General features: G+C 29.9%; 2 protein-coding genes across 5 annotated transcripts in view; both read right to left on the bottom strand.

The window, feature by feature from the left end:
• Positions 1-886: 886 nt before the first annotated feature.
• LOC115884217 (polypeptide N-acetylgalactosaminyltransferase 3-like) lies at positions 887-8,235 on the bottom strand. The gene is made up of 10 exons (XM_030902719.1): positions 8,087-8,235; positions 7,356-7,490; positions 6,599-6,877; positions 6,371-6,540; positions 5,799-6,114; positions 4,918-5,097; positions 3,661-3,752; positions 2,345-2,666; positions 1,176-1,347; positions 887-1,113 (listed from the first exon to the last, which is right to left on the bottom strand). The coding sequence occupies exons 2-10, from the start codon at positions 7,484-7,486 to the stop codon at positions 973-975; spliced, it is 1,803 nt and encodes a 600-aa protein (XP_030758579.1). The 5' UTR covers positions 7,487-7,490; positions 8,087-8,235; the 3' UTR covers positions 887-972.
• Positions 8,236-11,646: 3,411 nt separating this feature from the next.
• LOC115884201 (ABC transporter G family member 14) overlaps positions 11,647-24,134 on the bottom strand; it is a 268,509-nt gene continuing 256,021 nt past the window's right edge. For 3 of the 4 annotated variants that reach the window (XM_030902697.1, XM_030902696.1, XM_030902699.1), the window contains 8 exons: positions 23,735-23,954; positions 23,255-23,510; positions 21,885-22,324; positions 20,547-20,694; positions 17,226-17,372; positions 16,807-16,916; positions 16,440-16,606; positions 11,647-12,943 (listed from right to left, as the gene is read on the bottom strand). In XM_030902697.1, the coding sequence (XP_030758557.1) occupies positions 12,760-12,943; positions 16,440-16,606; positions 16,807-16,916; positions 17,226-17,372; positions 20,547-20,694; positions 21,885-22,324; positions 23,255-23,510; positions 23,735-23,954 (1,672 nt within the window). In that variant the 3' untranslated portion in view covers positions 11,647-12,759. The remainder of the gene's footprint in view (positions 12,944-16,439; positions 16,607-16,806; positions 16,917-17,225; positions 17,373-20,546; positions 20,695-21,884; positions 22,325-23,254; positions 23,511-23,734; positions 23,955-24,134) is intronic. The other variant, XM_030902698.1, reaches the window with a different exon arrangement.

Raw genomic sequence — 24,134 nt, 5'->3', positions numbered from 1 at the left:
TTAAAGCTAAAAAAGTGTCGATATATTCACCAGAGACGTCTATATGGGTTATCACTGGAATATTTTTTTAAAGAAGCATGTACGCCACTGACCTTTTTTTTCTCTCGTTAGCAAAACAGTATAAACAGTTTAATGCCGATTAAAAGTTATCTCTTGATATTTTGTCGATTTCCACCTCCTTGATGAGATAAACCCAATTGCAATAATTTGCCTGAATTCAATTTTAATAGCAACCTTTAAAAAAAATTAATATGATTAACTTGCGAATGTTTTAAATCAGTACTCCATTGATTCCTCATCAAAATATATGAAAAAAAGTTCCTATAAATATGAGTATGGAAATGCACAGTTTTAGAGTAACAGAGGATGTTAAAACATTTTAAAATTAGTTTTTTGTAATTATTATCTTAAATACCATAATTTTTTATTTGAAATTGCTGTAGGTTGGACTGGTTGGTAATAGTAATAATAACGAATGGTAATTATATTTAATAATAAATTAGGTAAAATATATAATTCATTAATTTTATTTCTATTTTAACTTTATTAATTGATCAATAAAATTGGGTTTCTCATCAAGGAAGTCGTATTCGACAAAATACCAAGAGATAACTCTTAATTGGCATTAAACCGCCTACACAATTTTGAAGAAAACAAAAAAATTCAGTGGCGTAGCGTTTTTTAGACTTTAGCACCCTGTAGCTTCGAAACCAAGCAGAATCGGACCTAAGTTGATATAAAAAATAAATTTTATATTTACGTGAGGAATCTCCCCACGAGAGATGGCACATGTTTTTTTGACACCCTGTATAAGTATTTTATTACGGTAGCGTTAGTCTTAAAGATTAAAAATAAAAATGAAAAAAAGAGATGAGAAAAAAAATAAAAAATGGACAATTTATTCATTAAGCAAAAAATACAAAAATAAATATATTTTATTGTTATGAGTCAGTGTACAAAAAAAATTTAAACTTATTTCCACTCTACACTCTCCATACTCCATTTTTGACTATTTCTTCCATCACAATTCGTAATAATCAGACCATCCTGCATTTTCTTCGATACTGAGATATCTAAACACTTCTGGTTTGTCGAATGTCTCAGTTCTTTAGTCTGTAACAATTAACAGTAACAAAATAAACTATTTGACTTTGTTTTTAAACCTTTTCACTTACATGTTTATTATATTCCCATTTTTGTCTGGAATATCCGCTGCAAGCAATAATCCTCACTTTTAAGGGTCCTAATCCTGTTTTCTCTGGAGCATCCAGGCAAATCGAATCATCGGTCATGATAAATCCTTCGGATGTCATCACAAACATTTCTTCTGTTATTCCACTAAGACATCTAAAAATATGTCATAGGGTAAGTTATAGTTACAAAAAAATCTAAAAAACAAGGTCATTTATACCATATTACACCAATATAACACCCTAAGGAATTGTTTGGGAGCGACCACGTATTGAAACGTACTTGGGACACGAAATAACGTATAAGCCGCGATAACCAAACTTGCGAGCTCAACAGACGAATAGGACTGGCTTGGGACAATAATGGATGATCGAAATGCGTTTTCAAAGGACCACTTCCGATATGTTTACAGAGTACATATGTATTCAATCAATGCGTACTACCTGTTCTAACGTATGGTGCGGAGACCCTAACATTAACCAAGAAAACATTAAGCAAAATCAGAATAACGCAAAGAGCAATGAAAAGATCAATGTTGGGGCTATCTCTCAGAGACACAGTACCGAATGTCGAAGTACGGGGGGCGGGCGAGACAGAACAAAAGTCATGGATGCCATAGAGAAAATACTAGTTTCAAATGGAATTGGGACTTGTTGTAGACAACTGGTTAAAATGTGACTTGCACATCGAAGTATATCAAAGAAACTAAGCGCTGCCTGTTTTGCGCTAAGATCAGTTTCTAGGGAACTTAGATTATCAATCTCTTAACAATAGTCTATTATGCCCTTTTTGAGAAGTTATGGCAGCAAACGACGGAGGTAGGTCCAGCAGTGGACTTTAGTGGCTTGTTGAAGATGATAATTGCCCCAACGTTGATCTTTCAATTGCTCTTTGCTTTATTCTGATTTTGCTTATTGTTTTCTTGGTTAATGTTAGAGTCTCTGCACCATGTTCATGTTGTAAGAACAGGTAGTATGCATTAGATAACGTACTTTAAATGGATAGTGAGAGGAATCTAATACCTACAAGCAAGTTAACACACCAAGTACCCTGAAAAAAATTTCTTTAAGTCATTTTTAGTTTCTATTACACTGTTATTGCATTAGTTCTGTGCAATTGCTAGTGTTACTGTGTATAATTAAGCAAAACTTACTTGTCAATAGTAGCAAGTCCCATAGGCTGATTAGACAATCCTTTCCTTTCAGGCCTCAGAAGACACAAATCTTCATCAATGTTCCTGATTCTCCCGAAAAATCTGTTGGTTTTGGGAAAGAAATGTTGCGGCCAAACGTTGTCCAGGTACCATTCGAAATTCTGACATTTCAATCGCTCTCTTAGCTGCAGTCTCGCAGTGACGTTTTGGTCGTCCTTCATTAATCTCGCTTGCTCGTTGAATTTGAAATAGAAATTAGACCACTGGTCCATCCAAACCAAAGCCACACGAGCCAGGTTTGCAAAAAGAGTTTTAGTTATACCTAAAACAATATTAATAAATAGTAAAATTGAACTATTTTATCGACGAATTGTGTAATTTTTTAAATCATGTAATTTTATATACTCTGCATAGATACTCTACGATAGTTTTTTTTTTCAGGTAAGATTTCGACAAACGATGACAGAAGAAAAGCAGATGACGTCCATGCTAATCTATTTATTTTACTAAAAAAAAATTCTAAATTTTTTTAAGCTAACTATGGATGGGTTTAAATATAAATCCGTCATGCGTCGTCTCTTGTTGTTCTTTACCAGTTTTATTGATTTATTTCAAAAATGACAGATCATATTTCAATTTTATTGGCTTGACGGAACGATGAAGGACAAACGGAAGCCGATGCGTATGAACTCGCTGTTAGATTTTTTAAGGCTTGTCAAAGTCTTGCCGAATTATAGGTTATAATTTTGTGTCAACTTATGTCAAATACCCTGCGTTTTGGAAGATGACGGATTTTGATTCGTGTTATTACGTGTGTTTTGTGTCTTTTGAAGTCAAGTGGAGGAAAAATCCAGTGAAATTTAACTCTAGACCCAGAGCACAGTTTATAGTTAATAGTTAATACTCGGTGCAGGAATCTATTTGATAAATTTGTACCTATATATTAAAATTTGCTATCATTGCCCCCTCCCCAACGTTTAATATTTCAATATAATAATATGTTTTTGTTATTTTATATGGATAACATTTAAAGTTTTTCTAGCCATGCCAAAATTTTAATTTTAGCGTAGACACAAAAGAGTATATAGTAATTGTTTCTTCTATTCCTGTACTAACCAAGTATCTGGAGTATAGTTTTGGGTCAATTTTTAGTAAATAATGCTTAGAGATTGACCTCGCCAAAAATTTTATCGATTGTCGGTCCCCAGCAGTCTTTGACATTGTTTTTTTTTTCTATTATCCGGTATTTTTAGTTTTAGTATCACAAAATTAGCTCTTTTCTAAAATGTGTTTAAACAACAATTATTTATACATACCTCCCGGAAAAGAATATGGAGAGGATTTCCTAAAGATGTGTCCAACATGTGAACATGGAGCTATTTCAATTCTTCCACCGCATTGCCACACTCTAAAATTATATATAATATATAAATATAACATGTTTAAACATAATCAATAATCTATACCTATACAAAGTAAGTCTTATATATATATATATATATATATATATATTTGATTTTATATATATATATATATATATATATATATATATATATATATATATATATATATGATTTGATTTTATATATATATATATATATATATATATATATATATATATATATAATATATATATATATATATATATATATATATATATATATATATATATATATATATATATATATATATATATATATATATATATATATATATATATATATATATATATATATATAATATATATATATATATATATATATATATATATATATATATATATATATATATATATATATATATATATATATATATAATATATATATATATATATATATATATATATATATATATATATATATATATATATATATATAAGTAAGTCTTATAATACAAAGTTAAAAATAAGTCTTATAATACAAAGTAAGCACTTATTTAAAGTGCAAATATTTTTAAGGGTAGCATATTTCGACCCCAGAAACACGATTATGGTTTTTTTTCTCGAAAAATATTTGAAAATTTCGTGATAATATGGCAAGCATAGCTAATGGCAAATAATATAGCCAGTAGATTAAATTTTACAAGGAAGAAACCCCAGAAAAGATCCAGTGGCTCTCAAAATTTAAACAAAATTTTTTTTACAAATTTTAAATTAAAATAACTCGGTTATTTTGGACTTATTTGAAAAACGGTAAAGAAAAAATGTGTTTCTTTTATCGAGATCTACCAGCCCCGAAAATATTTGCACTTATTCAAGACTCACCCTGTATAATATAGATCTAAGTATACATAATTTGTTTTAAAATATCTTTTCCTACGCATTATAGACCTTCAGCTATAAGGATTTAATTGTATAAAAAATTAAACAGCTTAACAGAAATCCATAGCTAATTATTTAAGAATTTGTTGGGTATATAAAAAAATAAAATCCATTATCAGGTTCTATGTTATGTCGAAAAAATAATTTAAATATACAGGGTGTCCCAAAACAAATTGTAAAAATATTAAGGGATTGTTCCTTATCAAAATAAAAAGCAAGTATATAGCTAGCGTTCTAAAAGACATATACATACCTAAAAGACATTTCCAAGTTTTCTCCACCCCATACGTTCATATTTTCATCATACGATCCAATTTCAAAGAAATATCGTTTATCTATAGCAAAAAGTCCACCAGCCATGGTGGGTGATGGAAATGGCTTGGTGGCATCTAATTTTCTTTGTTTCAACTCACGTCCACCCAAAGTATACCATCTACAAAAAAAATAGATAAAATAAAAAAAAATGATTGTTTCGCCTGAAAAAATAAATTCATTAATTATTAGCCGACTAGGAAGGCTATGAAGATCGGCAAAAAAAAAAGTTTTTTTAATTTCACTCAAAAGGAGTTATTTGGGTCATAAATGACCTAAATACAAAATATTTTCATGGTGTCTGTCTGTCTGTCTGTCCGTCTGTCCGTCTGTCCGTCTGCCGTCTGTCACACGATAACTCAAAAACCGCTGAACCGATTTTAACCAAATTTGGCACAAAAATACTGGGGCACCTGAGAATCTGGCCATCAGTTTTTGGTGAGGGTGGGGGTTGGTAAGGGGGTATGGGAGGGGGTATGGAAGGGGGTATGGGAGGGGGTATGGGAGGGGGTTAAAAATTAAAAAAAATCGTAACTCCAAAATTACAGTAGCTAGCGAAACGCGGTTTTCAGATTAAGATTAGGAATAATATTTGCAACAAAATTTGTAATAACATCAAAATCAGTCAAAGTCGCAGTTTTCGAGATATTAAGATATTTCAGTATGGGCGGCTATACGTGCCTCCTGGCACCAATTTTTTTTTAATTAATCAAAATTAATTATTTTTTAGTTAATTAAAATTAATTATTTTTTATTAATCATTTCGGCGAATAGAGAAAGCGGTTTAGACATTTTTTAATAATTAATTATGATAGCATCTACCTGAATTGCAGATTCCAGTTGAAAGCTCCCCAATGCAACTCAAAACTTTTTATATACGCAAACGAATCATCGTGAATGATGTCAATCACAGGACATGCCACGGTTTTTCTATTGTTCTTTATCACAGACAGTAAAGCTTCCAACCAACCAATGGTACACTCACAGTGAGCATCCAGAAATGTCAAAGCATCACCAGAAGCTATTGCGGCACCTTTGAGTCGAGCCTTGATCAACCCAATTCGAGATTTGCTTCTGATGAGTTTTGTTTTGACTGGAAGTGTGAGCAGGTAGTCTTCAAGAGGTTTTCTTAGGAATTCTGAAATAAAAAAAAATCCAGTCACCAGTTTGTCAAGAAAATATTTAATATTTTCTATGTCCCCTAATATGAGACAAAGTTGGCTGTATATTTACTGACTAAATACTAGCATTAAAACAAATAGAAATGAAAATTCACACGCATTTAAAAATTTCAATATTATTAATTATTCATTATCAGTTATTGGTACTGTTTTGTATTGGAAAAATATATTCATCCTGAAGAATTATTACTCAAAAATACTGATATATGTTACCTCTTTCGCTAGCGTCATCAACTAAAATTATTTCTTCTACCAGCTCTTTGGGAGATCTATTTATAACACTCCAAACAGTGCGTAACAGTGTGGACCAGGCTTCATTATGAAACACAATTATTATACTAGCTTTGGGATAAGAAGTGTAGTCTTTATATAGTAAACTACATCTAAAAAAAAATAAATTTTCTAAACTTATTTTTTATAGAATTAATAATTTGACAATACCTTTTTCTTCTAAAATCTGGCAGACTTCTGTTTAGAGGTATTTTATCACTAGCTAACAAGTTGAATCTGTTGATTTGGAACAGTTGCTGCATTACGAGTAAATCTTTTGGTTCAGTCATAACAGGGTTGCCATTTCTTCCAGCATTTGGTTGGGGGTCAAATTTGTTTTCATTTAACATATCGTAAGATGCATTCGGAATTGTTCTTGCCGGATTTCCTACATAGTGCCCTATAACTACCTTGATACCGTTCTTATCTACATATTCTTCTTGATTTTCTCTAAAAGATAAAATATCTTATTTTATAGTAATTCACACTCTTAATTTTTTTTTAATTATATCAGTCAAATTAATCTACAGGGTTGTTCACGCTATTCGACACGAGTATTGTAGCCAAATGATTCCTTGGGTATTTTGATAAAACAGGAGGTCTGTATAAGGTAGTATTATTTTTATTATTGCAACACAATATATAGTTAATAGAAAACCTTAATTATAAAATATTTGGTTTTAAAAATTTCAATACACTTAGAGAAATAAAGCATTAAAATTGTTGCTACATTTTCTTCTGTATAAAAATGGACATTTTGAACTAAATATCTAAGTGTTAACAAATTAAAAAGTAGGTAGTGCTGACTAACAAACCGTACCACAGCTATAATTTTGCTAAATTAAAACTACTTCCATTATTATATTATTTATTTACTACCAACTTAAGATTTACCGTTTAGAACATGCTTGTTACAGTAAATACTTACCTAAAAATGTGTTTGGGATGTATCTCGTTGTTCTTAGATCTAAACCTCCATATTAACAAAAATATTACAGTTAAACTAAATAATGTAACAGGCAAAACTTTCCTACATCTTCTGAGTGGTCCAGGTATCATGTTACTATCACAAACAAAATAACTTTAATACAATAACAACATTTATATTCATTTGGATAATGTGAACGTAAATTTTAATAAAATGATTTTGTATAGCGAATATTTAATATTCCAAGACATTGCAATTGAATTGTGTCGCCAATAACATGTAAAAACAATAAAGTATTTACTAGAATTATTTTATTATATCTTCCGCAAAAAAATAGATAACAATTTGGTGACCTTTATGACCTATGTTGGATGATTCAAGTTTCTGAACAATAATCAACAAATTAAATACAAACAAAAATAATAAAATAAATATTACTTCATAAATCAATCAATCCTAATTAATAATTACACAAGAAAATACTAAAATTGGTATTTACTTCCTATTTCTATATTATTCAAATTTAAATAGCATGTATTATGCAACCAAAAATACAATGTTCTACAAATTCCTCTAGCTACTTGATCTGTTAACTCTATAGATGGCGACACAACTTCAGAGAAGCAAATGTTTTGATTCGTACTTGTTTGTATATTTTCCACTTTCTGTTTCTTCCCAGTACTTTATGAAATGATTTTTCAAGTAAAAAAATGAGTAGAAGCGGTACATACCAAAATATGAACTGTTAAATACATCTTTTTGCACTAAAATGTAAGTAGCACCATTGTATTAATCGGCTGATCGGCGCGTTGACCTTGCAAGTACTAGTAGTAGTAGTACCCTGGCCACTGATGATGGCTAATGGAGATGGTTCTCCAAGATATGCGACTATGAATGGGGATCTTTGCGTGTTTCAATCCCCCCTTTTAGCTCTGCTTTTAGTTGTAATCGTACCATCAATAACTGTGTATAATTAAATATTACAAAAATATAGTACCAGTATACAGAGTAATATAAAATTGTTTATACAGAGCAAATTACATTACAGAACACATACCTACTGAGAACTTTTTGGCTTTGTTGTTTATTTCTTTTAAAAAAGTCGTCTTTAAAAACAAATTTTTCTATATTTGAATATTTAATCTTTTTTTAGTCATTTTGTTTCAGCGTCATGATTTTCGAAATACCTACTTGTTTGTTAACATTTTGGTGAAGGTAATAGTATAAATATAACTAATAGTATCGGATATTTTGCTGCTGTATTGTTATTGTTATTTAAATGTAATGTCTATAAATAAAAAACCATCATCTTGAAATCAAATTTCTTTATTTTATATTAAATTATTAAAAATTCTAAATAAATGTGGACGCTAGGACTAGCCATAACATTGTTAAATACATTGTATTTCTTTCTTAAATGTCTGTACAATAATATATTTTTATTTAAATATATAAATCAAAAATAATATAGAACATAGGTATATTACTTATATATTATATAAAGGAAGTGGGTGTGGAAAAAATAGAGGGGGGGGGGAGAGGGGGTAAATAAAGGATGAGTTTCCGGTGATGATATGAATAAACCTGATATAATATTATTTGAAACATGCGATTTTATTTAATATATATGTAATGTATGTAGTTTTAAGGAATTATATTTATATAAAAATGGCAGTATAAGATTTGGTCTGTATTATGTGACAAAGTTAAATCAGACTTGAAACTATAAAGATTTCTTACATTTTTCAACATAAGTAAATATCTTTAGTTAAAAGTCTGAAATAGTAAACTACAATATTATACCTATATATTTTAGAACATTGATATAATAATTGAAGCAAAAAGTCTTTTATTTTAGTTTAAAATTTAGAATACACACGTATAACATTGATAATGGTTTAAAAATGTCGTTTAACATATTGCCTAATAACAAGTTTCTTATACAATTTTGACTCTGGTACATTTTATATTTTAATTTTTAAATGAACAAACTGCCTCGAAACGTTTCTGTATTTTTTTATTAAAATTTGGTCACTTCAAAACTTAATATTGTAGTATGTTTTGTAATATACAGTGTTACAAATAGCAGAGGGACCAAACAAATGTTTCGATGATCAAAAATAAATCATAAATCATACATTTGATAAAATAATCTCATTTTTAACCATACTGTATACTAATTGAGTTTGGTCCATGCAATTTTGGACAACCTGTATGTACCTATTTACCTTTTATTGTCCTAAATATAAGAGATATACGTATAGAATTTTAGATAAATATTAGATTATATCTTAAAAGTCATTTGGTGTCCCGTCAGAATCCAGATATATATTAATAATTCCTAAAATTTGATTTTTTTTAATATGTAATCTCATATCGTGACGTTTATATTAAATTTCATCTATTCAAACATTTAAAATTTCGGGGGAGCACCTATAAATATATTAACTTGCTCTTCTTAACCGTTGTTTTTCGTTTAAAAAAAAAACAAATATCACAAAATACAAATTTGAAAAGATTTCCCTTTTTGATTATCCTATATAACAAATGAGATGTATGTACAAACTAAACAAAAATATAACAAAAAAGGCAAATTGTATGTATTTGTATATGTATATGGTTATAATACAAGCCTAATTCTTTAAGAGTAACACACACGAAGAAAAATAAATATAATATCTGTACAAAAAAAATCGATATGCGTCCGTATCGAAAAGTTTAGGCTTTGTCTTTGACTAATCGTGATGGAACACTTAATGGTAATCATTTTCTTCAGGTATAATTTTATATACTATAAAAAAAACTTATACATAACATAGAATACATATAAAGTAGATTTTACAAATGCATAGGGTGATGTTAAAATGTTAATATACAGAATGAGTATTGGGAAATTTATGAAAAGTAATGTACAGGAAATTCCATCGAAGGGAAGCAGTCTTATAATTTATGAAGCGATTAAAATGCATTTTAAAAATCACAAAATACAGTATTTTGAAATAATAAAATTATTGCCAACGATTTAAACCTACTTAAATATAGGTAGTATTAATTTATATAAGGCAGTATATGATGCTTTAAAATCTTTATACAAAATAAATTAAAATTTATTTGGTGTGAAGCAAATTGAAAAGAACAAAAAATCATTTCTCTCGTGCAAAACTCAGCTTCCCAATTTTTTTACACACACATATATAGTTAATTGACAAGAAATATGAGAAAAAGGAAGTTTTTTCATAAATTTCCTGCTTCAGAACACAATTTTCATTATTTTTAGTAGCACCATTCCTATCTATACTTCATCAGTATCACACATCATCAGTCATAGTGCACTCAACAATTAAAAAAGATCCCAATTCTTTAATTTATTTTTTTTATATTTTTTTTAATACTGGAAAGTTTAAAAACATTTCCATGCTTATATAGTACATTTCGTGTGGCAGTAGCCTTAGCTGGTTGGTCATATCAGAATTACTTAATATGTTATTGGCACAAAGAATATTTTTTTTAAAAAAAAGGCACGTTGTGCATTTTCATTTCTGCTCCAATTGTCTCCAAAAATATACATTAAGCAAATTCGAAAACAAACCGTTTAAAGTAATATAGAAATAGCTAAACCATTAAACAGGGTGTCCCAGAAATAAGTGCAAGTATTTTAACTGGTAGTATACAGGGTTGTTCACCACATACGACACGGAGTATTGTAGCTAAACGATTAGATTTTCACAAATTGTAAGTTTTGGGTTCGTTGAAGGTCAATTAGAGCTACAATTTAAAAATATTTTGGGTATAGTGATAAATGAGGCCTAAATTATAAAAAAATGCATTTTCTACGAAAACTTGAAGAGATGGGTAAAAAATGGTACAATAAAATTTGATAGACAATTACATTGTGCATCTGATTTACGTAAAATATATAGGGTGTTCTATTTAAATTAAACAAGTTATTGCCGTTTAAAGCTAGTAATTATTTAATATAAATTTTTGGACACTCTGTATAAGGTAGTAAAATTTTTATTATTGCAACACAATATCTGATCAATAAATAATCTTCAATAAATATTTGGTATTAAAAACTTTGATACCCTGAGAGAAATAAAGCCTTAAAATTTTTCCTGCAATTTCATAAAATTGAAAATATTTCAAAAACGGTAAGGTTTAAGTGTGATAAACCTTAATCAAATTTACCTTTATTTCAATCGTAGAATCTAAAAATAGAATAATATGCAGGGTGTTCTATTTAAAAAAATACAACTATAATATTTTTTACTTATTTGGGACACTCTGTATCTTGTAAAAACACACTACCAATTTAATACTGAAATTTATTTACCTAAGAGACCCTGTATATTCAAAAAATGTTTATCAATATATGAATTATTTGTAATACCAAACCTTACAAACTAAAGAGTACCCTTAGTCAGTAAAGTTTGGTAATACTATATTCCACAAAATATCAAAAGTTTGTTCATATACTGTAATTTATTTAAAACTGAATTTATTATGTTTGATCTGTAATACAAACTTATTGCCACAAAACAGTTCTGAAGAAAAGTTAATTTTTTAAGTTTATTTTCGAAAATGCTTTAGTACTACTCAGTACACTCTACTCAAGCGAGAAAAGAAGCAGACCTCTACAATAGATTAAAACAGAATTGGAATGATTACACTTAACTAACAAACTATATCTCTTAAAATTATCAAATAATAACGTAAAAAACCTAAAGTTACAAAGTTACTTTTAAGCACAGCCTGTACGTGTTACCTCCTATCTCTACATATCTCCTCTTTTACAGTCACTCGATACCAGTGTCCCAAGTAAAAGTTACTCACTTACAAAAATGAAGAAACAGTATGATGCCTCGTCGATGATATCCGTAAAAAACTTCTCAAAAAATATCGTGTAGTATAACTATTATATTAGTATGCTGGTGTAAAAAACGAAATCCAATAAATAAAAACTATCGTTAGAGCTGGGCGTGTTTACAGAAAAAACTATTGTAGATATCACAATTTGGTTTCATTGAAAACAAAAACTTTACACTGGAAAAGAAACAGAGTATAGCTGGAAAACTTCAAGTCCTACAATAAAACAAACAATCTTTCCTGATATTTTTTGCCTTCTTTTCAGTGTGCTTGCTTGGTCAGATATATACTTTTAATTTATCACAAAGCATATATATGTTACGAACAGTACATAGTAGTATTTAAGTGACATTTAGTTCCTTTCTATACTAAATTTGATCAGTCTATACATTAATAATAATAATAATAACATTTTTTTACAATATTAGATTCAATTCTTAATCTTTTTTGGCATATTCAAGAATAAAAGTTTCTTTCCAGCGTTAGATACGTAGAAAAAAAATGTAAAAATTCTAAAATAGAGTTTTTACAGTCGGTGTTATTTGGGTGTGTTGAAGTAACGCAGGACGATGTAGCCCAGTAATCTGAAGACCAGAAAGAACCCCATTAGGACTAAGGTGTTTGCCCAGAGGGGTAGGTACGTGCCTTGGGCTTCTAGGATTGAGGATACAGGTATGTGGTCTGATTCAAGGCAGATTGCGAATTTTGATTTTTCTGCACATCTGAAATAAGAAAAAATTGGTCAGTTTGAGAAAACAATTTAAAAGCAATTTGATTCAGTGGCTCACCTCTATAACTTTTTTATTTTTTTAGATAAAAAAACGAGATTTGGTATGTTAGTATATGGCATAAATTAGGATTGATTGACTTATTCAATTCTTTTCGGTCACTTCCTGTTTCACCGGAAATGACTACAACTTTTCATTTTTAAATAGCACCCTAGGGATTTTTTACTTCATTTGATAGAAAATGACATTCTGAATAGAATGATAAAGCATATCGTCGGTGAAATGTGATAAACTGCTAACTCCATTATTCCTAATTTTACAGGAGAGCAAAAAAACGGTACAAAAAAATATGTACACATGTAGGAAGTATTTTCATGCGTTAATATGATAAAGAGATAAGAATTTTATTAGCTGGGGAACAATAAAACTCAATATTTCGTGTTACTTCATTTTTTTCAGACGCAATAGGGAGATAGCAGATGTTCGTCTTGCAGAAATAAGAAATAAAAATATATTTTTGGAGATAGCAACCTTTATTGTTTGAAATTTTGAAAATGGAATTGAATATTACCCTAACAGATTTAGAAATATTTATAATATCGTCGGTCTAGAAGCAAAACATATAAGTCCAAAAACGAATAAATTTTTAATGCATTTTTAAAGAACTGAAGTAGCAGCATTTTGGACTTAATGAATATGAAAATAATTTAAAAATTAAACTTATAATAATTCTTAGAAGATAGAATCCTTCCATGCTTATCCTAATTTTTTACAACGGCAGTAGACCGAGCTTGGAAAACAGTGCGGTCATTATAGGATGAAAACAGCGTGATTTTATTAAATTTTTATTACTTTTCTCCTTATTTTTTTAATTTTTATAAAAATTATGTATCGTTTAAGTGGAAAAACATTGAAAATAATAAAACTGATTAGGTATTATAGAAATTCTTGTACAAGTAAGGTAATGTTAATTAAACTATTTATAGCACGCCGATGAATTGCTCGTATATAGAGAATTTCGTTTTTCCCCTTACCCTTAACGGATACCCCGTATTTACAAAATAACGGATCGACGCAGGGTCGGACTGGCCGTATTGTACATATAACTAGGGGGGCCCCAGCTTTCGCGGGCCCCCTTTATAGTTCATTATTTATTCTTAACAATATTTGCTTTTGCATTGCATTATGGCATTTGCATTGCATTGGTTTACCTTGCATTAGGGTAGTTCCCTGATTTCTATACAGGGTGAGTGTTAAGTAAGTGCAAATATTTTCAGGGCTGGTAAATCTCGATAAAAGAAGCATAATTATTCGTAAAAAAATGCTTTTTCCAAATATGCTAATGAGCTACCTCGTTCAATTTGAAAAAATTGAGATATGATTAAAAATACGATTTGGGCATCTTTTAACCGGCCAGGATAAAACACGAAAAACATTAGAGGATCAAATCTATTTTTCCAAAACTCCCTGATTAAATATTAGTGATTTTAACACAGCCATGACACTCTAGATTGAAAAATAAAATACGATTTTTTTAAGCGAGAATTTCAAAACCTGTCATATGATATGGCATTATATTCAGAGTGCCATTTTATATCAAATAAAGTAAAAACCGAGGGTGTCATTTAAAAATCAAAATTTGTAGTCATTTCCGGGGAAACAAGAAATGGCCGAAAATATTTGAATACGTCAATCAATCCTGTCATATGCCACCATACCAAATCTTGTTTTTTTTTAATCGAAAGAATAAAAAAGTTAGAGAGCCACTTTTGGACCACTTTTGAGACGCACCCAGTATAGCCATGATGAATCAGTATCATTAAAACATCCTTTATCAACAATAGTTATAAAGAATCATATACTAATCCAATTAAAAATTCAAACCATGGTTTTCGATGATTTTTTGATATTCTTTATCATGGTTATTCATGATTTGTTATTACTTATAAGACTATAGAAAATACTAATTCCTGACACATAGAAACTTGAAACCACTGCTAGATTTTTTTAAGAATATATAATAAAAAAACTGGTGGTATAGTCTGTAAAACGAATAACTTTGAATTTGACAGTTCCCGCGGGCTTTTCTAGTGTTAATTTTATTAGGTTAGCAACTTACGGCCATGCTGACGCAATGCCGTCTCTAATAGAACAGCCTCGGAGCGAGATTTATGACGTCACGCTAGTTAGATACTAGGGATTAATAAATATGTTGTAGAATACATGGAAAACATAATTATTCCTCGTATTTTTGGTTACATTGATTATGGCTGAAATCGTACTCCATAGTCAATGTAGATAGTTTTAGTGTTAAGAATAATAATTTTAAAAAATATGTGGTCATCTTTTGACAAGTTTATATTACTTTATTAATTGCAGTAAACATTATGTGGTGTTAGGTTAGATTGTGAATATTTTATATGTAATTTTTTGGATTATATTCGACACTATTTTTTTCATATGACACAACATTGATGAAGGCTATAATGTTAGCCAAAAGGTTTTTTTTAAACCAAAAAAATAATGAAAATCCAAATGAAAACTTAATCAGAGTTTTTCCCGAACCTAAATTCCAAAAAAATCAAAAATTTTAGAATAATTTTACATATAAAATGACAGCGATCTTTATTTCATATCATCGCTGACGCCTTGATATTGTATTATTTGCAAATATAATTTTTCGAACATTGATACTTGCAAAATATACATATAAATTTTGTGAATGCAAATAATAATACATTAGTAGATACTACTATTAGTAGATATTGAATGTTTTTTGTTAAATTAGATCGATTTTCAAACCCCAAAATTTATAATACATTTTACATTTTACCTATTATCTTATGTACCTATTCATTATATGTATATTGTAAATCTTTGCTGCATTTGTATGGTTCATAGTTTATTTGCCAAAGTATTTATTGCTAGAAATACGTATATACATTGTATTTATTAACTGTATATTATGTATATTTCATGTAAACTATATCATTTTTAAAATACAAACCAAAAATACGAGGAGTAATTATGTTTTCCATGTGTTCTACAACATATTTATTAATCCGTAAGTATCTAACTAGCGTGACGTCATAAATCTCGCTCCGAGGCTGTTCTATTAGAGACGGCATTGGTCTGATATTTAGAAATGTCAAAAGCTGGGTGACATTTTACTTTTGACAATTATTACATTTTGTGTTGATATTTGCAAGAAAAGAAAGAACTGTCACTTGTTTTATTATTTTCCTTTTCTATTTCACGAAGAGTTACCTATCTGATTCGTTCAGGCACTCAATTTAAAGAATATCAGTAACTTTTTTGATAGAGGGATTTTATATTTGCCATGTTGGTAAAAAATAACGGTCAAAATTCAAAGTTATTCATTTTATAGACTATACCAGACTATACTTTAATAATTAGATTGCAATTTGTGTTAAATTAAATATGGAGCAGTAAAAATGTTTTTCACGAAGATAGAAACAAATTTACTTACAATATTGGTAATCCATCACTGAACTCCACTATCTGCATATTTTGATACGCGTAGTGTACCATGGACGTGTACCTCATCCACGTCAACCACGGTGGGATGTTTGTTGCTAAATATCCTCCAAATAGCTGTGTCGCTAACGTGTATAGGGCACTTATCGTTATGCTCACCTAGAATTAAAGAAAAACAGGTAAAAATATTTTTTTATTTTAATTATAGGCATAGCCATGATCCAACTGGATAGCTATGCACATTTTCCAGATTTTCATATTAAATTTGTAAGTATATAGCTTATTATTGAATAAGTTCTGCTACAGATATATCAGAAAAAGAGAGAATTTAAATTTAAATGGTGTTTAATAACACTTACTTGCATATCCATGCAACAAGCTCCAATGAAGAAACCCACACTTTGTGCTACTATTGTGTTTAGTAATAGGAAACATAGTAGAGTAAGGAACACTAATGGTGAATGGAAACCTACAAAAAAATACATTATAATTATAATAAACACATCAAAATAAGAAATAAACTTAATTTTTATCTACATTATAAATATTTGTGTTAAAAGTACCAACGATTACAGACTGGCATATAAAAAACTTGCTAAAGTATTACATTTAATTACATAATTTTGAACAAAATATCTTGTACCAACTAAAGAAAAAGATGGTCTATGAGAACGTGCTAATTCTCATATTGAAATAAACCTACTTTGTCATAATACTATTTTTGGGTAGAAAAAAGTAAAAGTAACTAACTCTGATGGATCGCCTAACGGTAACCTACCTAACATGGGATACGATATTAAATGGTAAACAGCAGGAAGTGTAACTGTTAATGGTAACTCTCCAACCATTTTAGCTAGGTAATAGGCTGACAGTCTGTAGGCTCCCGATCGTCTCTCTTTGTTGATCACTTCACGTTCTGGAGGAACTAGAAAAGGAGAGGGTAATCTTTAAAACTACAGAACATTTTTGCAATATAATAAGCCTTTGAATGTTTCAAATGAAGAAATATTCGTTGTACACCAAACACACACAAATTATGTTATAGAACCCATAATTGCAGATTATGAGTTCTTTAACATAATTTATGTGTGTAACATTTCTTTTAACTTCTAACTCAATTTAATATAGAAATTGAATATGTCCGGAAATTTCGGCAACATATTCTGCAAATAAAAATAAGTAAAAAAGATATAAATGTATGTCCTAAAAATCTTAGTTTTCGAGATACAAGGTGTAGAAGTTTCATTTTTATTTCGAAATAATTTCTGAAGTATTGTTAATATTTCGATGAAAATTGGTGTCTGGAAGTTTTGTGACATGAGAAATTTGATTTTGATGTCACTATTACTCCTACCACAGAATATCTAGCTACGCAACAGAAGCCTCGTTACATGGTTACATGTATAAAATCGTAGGTCTCAAAAGGAGACAGGCTTTTAAAGCCTGTCTCCAAATCAGATATTTTGATGCGGTAGTTTCACTACTACATAACAGAGGGCGATAAATTTAAAAGAAAACAGTTTTCTACAAACGAAATTTAAAAAAAAATTATGCAGTGTTGCCATTGTGTAATTTATATTGTAATACTTCCTGATAAAGCCTACCTTCAAATTTGCTACATCATTTAAACATATTAAAATAGATTAGAGCTCTTTTTTCAAACGTTTAAGTATTTAACTTGCCATGTTAGTTGGAGTTAAATCTTACGAGCTGAATTAAAATCACTTCCTGACGTTTGATTCTACCTGAACCCTGAATTTTGATTGTAATTCGGCGTCAATATAATAAGTATTATTCTACTATTATGACACCACTTCCTGACGTTCGATTGTGTTCATACCGTATGATCGGGATAAAACGGCGTTAGCGATAGCTATGAAATGAAAATCGCTGTCATTTTATGTGTAAATTTATATGGGAAATGTCATCGATCGTCTTTTCCCAGCCAACTGGATGCCGTTTTTTTCGATATCATACGGTATTTGATATATTATACTTGCGTATTTTTCATGACATTGCAATATTATTGTACCATGAAGCATATCAAGGGGTACCATAATGTAGTACCATATTACGATACCAAATCGTTTAAATTGGGCCCAAATTTGATATACTTGTGTTTCTTTATAAAGATTTGTTTAATTAATATAATTTTAATTTATTTTCCGAATTTTAATTTATTGTACGATGTCGTGACAGCAACTTTTATGCCGAACTAATATATTATTAATTGTACCTTTGTCACTTCTGAAAATCTACCTAGGTCTATATAAATAACGTAGCAAACAGAAAAAAATTGTTATTATAGAATTTTTTTAGTCAATTAACATTTTTTGTACTGTATTTTAATAAATTATTTCCATTATTATTAAACGTATATTTCATTACTAACGTTTCAGCATTAATAAATATCACTATCAATCGCCCTGTATATTTATTAAAGTTATTTACTTAGTTAACATAATAAAGTAGTGTATATTAAAAATGTATTTTGAGAGCATATGTTTTCTAATAATATACTTAAAATTAAAGCTATTTTAAAAGCCAAACGAATAATTAATATAAGTGTATCTGACAAGAAACGAAGAATAGAAAGAAATTATTATACACCAGAAAAAGAATGGGATGCCAATTAAAGTCTGTTTGAATCTGGCAACTGTGCATATTTAGGCGAGCTTCACGGCCGTCGACGTGCCGTCGATCTAAAACCGAAAATTCAAAATTTCCAATTATATTCTGATTATGATGTTGTCGCGCCATCTAGTATTTTATTTGTGCAATTTTAGCTCTTTCATTTCGAGTATTTTTCTGTTGCGTAGCTAAATATTCTGTGCTCCTACCTACTTGTAGACGGCGCCACCAACATATCTTTTAACTGGTTTGAAAAATAATAATTTTTTGTCCGTACCTCGAACAAAAAATTATGATTATTCACAAATTCATCATTTCAGTCAAATAACTATGTACTCAGCATGTTTATCTTTTGACAATAATGACATGTATTCACTACTTCCGTTCTAAATATCTTGAAAACGGTTGCTCGTTTTCAAGATATTTAGAACCAAGAGACTTTTTTACGTAAAAATACACAGAAATGTATATTTTTTCACTCAGTAGTTTTATACAGGTACGGACGAAAAGTTATTACTCTTCAAAAAGGTTACAACGCATGTAGGTGGCGCCCCTGCAAATAGGAGTCATATTGACATCAAAAGCAAATTTCTCATGCCAAAGATCTCCCTGACACCAATTTTCATCCAAATATTGACGTTACTTCAAAAATGATTTAGAAAAAATCGAAATAAAAATGAAACTTCTACACCCTGTATCTCCGAAACTAAGTAATTTGGGATATACATTTATACGAACTTTTTTACTTATTTTTATCTGCAGAATGTGCTACCGAAGTTTCCGGAATACAGTTCGGACCACCCTGTATACAGGGCGAGTCTTAAATAAGTGCAAATATTTTAAGGGTTGGAAGATTTCGATAAAAGAAAAATATATTTTCTCTTTGCCGTTTTTCAAATAAGTCCAAAATAACCGAGTTATTACTTTGAAAATTTCCAAAACAAAATGTTTTTACTTAAATTTTGAGAACCACTAGATCTTCTCTGGGTTTTCTTTCTTGTAAATTCAATCTACTAGCTATGTTGCCATATTATGAAGAAATTATGTTTTTAACTAAAAACAAAAAAATGTCCAATTTTTTTTAAAAAATCCTAATTTTCAAATTTGTTTTCGCCAAAAAAAACTCATAATCGTGCTTCTGGGGTCGAAATAAAAACTAACCCTATAAATATTTGCACTTATTTAAGACCTTACCCTGTATAAGCAATATCTGACTAAAGTTTCTTTAATTATTTCAAAGATAAGAATAAGAAGTATGAAAACAATGATTGGTTAAATGTGTATCTAAATCAACGTTAAAGTATTCTCAAAGATATACACTTTGAAAACCAGATTATTTTGTTTCAATTTGTAGTAAAAAGTTTCTATGAAGCTTAACTCCGTAGATTCAAAGCCCACGATATTTTTACACAAAACTAAATACAATAAAAGCATTGTTTTTAACTGATCAAAGTAAATAATGACTTACATGAACTCAGTGCTCCAAAAAGAGCAAACAACATCCAATATGTCGTGGAAAAGAACATCCATCCCTGAATATCATGCAGAGCCTCTTCTCGTCTTTCAAGTTGAAACCATAAAAGTCCCGCTAGTATACCAAGACCTATTGTTTGGACCTAGAAAGATAAGAAACATTCAAATATCAACCATTCTGAACATCTATACTAATATATAAAATCCTTAAGTGACTGACTCACTGGTTAATCACGATCCTGCTCAAACCACTCAACGTAAGAAGCTCAATTTTGGCATACAGGTTGATTCTAGGGTGTAGAGGTTCGATAAGAAGGGATTTTTCGAAATTCCAGTATCACGGGGGTGAAATCACCCCTCAAATATTACAATATTTTTTATTTAAAAAATGGTCAAGTTTCCGAAAAAACGCTTAAACACGTATATTTTATTTTGTTTTTTTTACATATTTTAACATTTTTTAAAAATGTATACAGGGTGTTTCGAGAAACCTGGTCATTGATTAATCACGATCCTGCTAAAGCCTACTACACCCTAAAGACTTTAGGGTGTAGAGGTTCGATAAGAAGGGATTTTTCGAAACTCGAATTCTAAGGGGGTGAAACCACCCCTCAAATATTAGAATCTTTTTTATTTAAAGACCGGTGAGTTTTTCGGAAAAACTCTTAAACACGTATATTTTATTTTGTTGTTTTACATATTTACATTTTTTTATTTTTTGTTAAAATGTATACAGGATGTTTCATAAAATATGACCATTGGGTAATCACGATTCTGCTTAAACTACTTGACGTTTAAAGCTGATATTTGGCAAACGGATTGACTGTGGGGTGTAGAGGTTCGATAAGGGGGGATTTCTCGAATCTCAAATTCCAAGAGAGTGAAAACGCCCCTGAAATATTAAAATATTTTTTGGTATTTAAAAAAAACGGTTAATCTTTCGGGAAAACGCTTGGACACGCATAATTTATTTTGTTTTTTTTTACATATTTTGAATTTTTTTAAAAATCATACAGGGTGTTCCAAAAAGTTGGGTAATTGATTAACCACGATTCTGCTTAAACTGCTTGACGTAAAAAGCTTATTTTTGGCAAACGGATTTTTCGAAAGTCAAATTCCAACGAGATGAAACTACCCCTCAAATATTACCAAGTTATATAATAATATCGCCATATTGTTTTTTTCTCAAGCTGACATAAATGTGAGAAAAATTTATCCAGTTTCTATGTTAATGGAAATTCTTACATTACAAATGATTAATTCGACGCGAACGAAGTCGTGGGTACACGCTAGTATATTCATATTTAAGATGACTATATCGATTACTACTTACCCAATTTAATTTTGATAACATCCTAGGCCTGGCTTCCTGGAAATTTCTTTGGGACAAAACCTTGAACTGTGTCCAGAAACTCGTAGGCCACGAGAAATAACAGTCGCCATCGCTGGTGTCCGAACTGACCGATGACGATGCATGTGAATGTGTATCGAGCCACAATCTTCGGACGTCTGGTTCCATTTGATTTAATGCATCTTCTGTGAACAGTACATCTATCAAAATAAGGATAAAGATGTATGAATTGAGAAACGACTTACGTTCTAAACTAGGATATGGTCCGTGAGTGGGAGGCAATATTTTATGGTCATATTTTTCGGTGATGTATGGGACATCGTGGCATCTTAATTCTATGGGATAATCTTTGTTTTTTCTTGCGTCTTCCGCGGCTTTGATTACTTTTTGGCGGATTTCTGAGTGACCTTTGATTTGTTCAACTGGAATGGAAGAGGAATATTTATTTATGTTAATTTAATGATCAGATACAGAAACTCAAATGTCTTAAGAATGGAATTTTGAGAATCTCTGCTTATCTATAAATATGAATTAGAATTATGAGTCCTGTTATTAAGAAAATAATCATGGCAGTAAAAATCTAGTACCTAACAAGAATATTGTTGTTCAGTGCCAGCTGCTCTTTAAGAGCAAATTTAAAATAGTTTGTCATCTTTTGAGAGTGGATGACCACAAATGACCAAAGAAGTATTGCAGTTGGTACAACTTGATTTTATTTTACAAAAACATTGGCAGCATTGAAAAAAAAGGCTTTGTTAACTATTTGTTAACAAATAAAGGACCTAGTCTCATTGCGTATCTGTTGTCTTCAAAACTCAGATATACCTTAACAGCTACAAAATGATTTAAAAATTCAAAATTGTAAAACATTATAATATAAAACATGTTCACTAAATTTTGTGAACAGCAAGTACAGAACAAATTAACAAAGAACACTTCTGGAATACTTAACAACGCTTGTGTCTAATAAATTCAAGCGATCCATGTAATTCTAGAATTCCAGCTATGCGATAGCGAATATATTGCACTACGTGCTTTACATAACCCATCGAAATATTAGATATAGATATATCTATTTGAGGTAAACATTCAAGACATCTTCAGAGAATATTCGAAATTTTAAAATTACTCTGTCTATAAATTGTTTGTATTTAGTATTAAAACAAAACAGTATTCCCAAATTTATAGAGAAAAAATATCATCCGCTTGTAAAAATTAAGGTGAAATAAAATTAGTAGAAATAAACTTTAGTAGTAGTAGTACATTTAGTAGACAATAGAACAGGAAAAGTACATAACTATAAAAGTTAAAATAAAATAAAAACTTTTAATTAACAAAATAAATGTACTTACGTATAAAATCGGCAGGATTGTAATGAGGCATGATATTCAATCCTACACTGCTAAAGAAGTCTACCACTTTGCACGTATCACCAAAATAGGCTGTTCTACCGTTGCACAATAAAAGGAGTTTGTCACAGAGGTGAAAGATTTGTGATGAGGGTTGATGCAAGGTTATAACCACCGTCTTGCCCTCAGATACTGCATACCTTTTCAGGGTGGTCATGAGGCTGTGAGCTGCATGTGAGTCCAGTCCAGACGTTGGTTCCTATATATCACACCAAAAATAAAAGATTAATTAATGATACTATTAAATATAAGACTTGTTTCCGTCATCATCAATCATATCATAACAGCTTATTCAGTACCCGGCTTATTAATAATTTAAACATAATCATTATTTCATAAATTGGTGGGTTACTAGCATTATAATTTGATTTCTAACATCAGAAGTGGGATATTGCGCCTAACAAGGGGCCCATTGATACTTACGTCTAATAGCATAAGGGATGGGTTGGTGAGTAGTTCGCAGGCTATATTGGCCCTCTTCTTTTCACCACCACTCAGACCCCTTTTCAAGTAGTCTCCTATGATCGTATCCTGGCAATTGTTCAATTCTAGGACATTAATGATATGGTCGACGTATTGCATTTTTTGTGCTGGCGACATAACGTCCGGCAGTCTCAGTCTTGCTTGATATTCTAAGGTTTGTCTATAAAATTCCAATTCGTTATTTAATTTTCGATAGCCATTTTAATAAAAACTATTTCAAAATCTGCATTTTTAGTAGAATTAGTCCATCTATTCTTAGGCCCAAGAGAGATATTCAAAAAATTATAAAAAAAACAATTGAAATAATCTGACAGACAAGAACTGTCACTGTCATATGATA

This window comes from Sitophilus oryzae, unplaced genomic scaffold, assembly GCF_002938485.1.
Source record: "Sitophilus oryzae breed Bouriz unplaced genomic scaffold, Soryzae_2.0 scaffold_213_pilon_pilon, whole genome shotgun sequence".
In the NCBI taxonomy this organism is placed as follows: Eukaryota; Metazoa; Arthropoda; class Insecta; order Coleoptera; family Curculionidae; genus Sitophilus; species Sitophilus oryzae.
Note: the sequence above shows the minus strand (reverse complement) of the source record. Positions and strands in the feature narration are given on the sequence as shown.

Excerpts from the sequence above, each read along its gene's own strand:
- LOC115884217 (XM_030902719.1), bottom strand. The coding sequence starts at position 7,486 with ATGATACCTGGACCACTCAGAAGATGTAGGAAAGTTTTGCCTGTTACA. Across the intron at positions 5,098-5,798 it reads AACTGGAATCTGCAATTCAG|ATGGTATACTTTGGGTGGAC; the intron begins GTAGATGCTATC and ends TTTTTTTTGTAG. Across the intron at positions 3,753-4,917 it reads AACTTGGAAATGTCTTTTAG|AGTGTGGCAATGCGGTGGAA; the intron begins GTATGTATATGT and ends ATATAATTTTAG.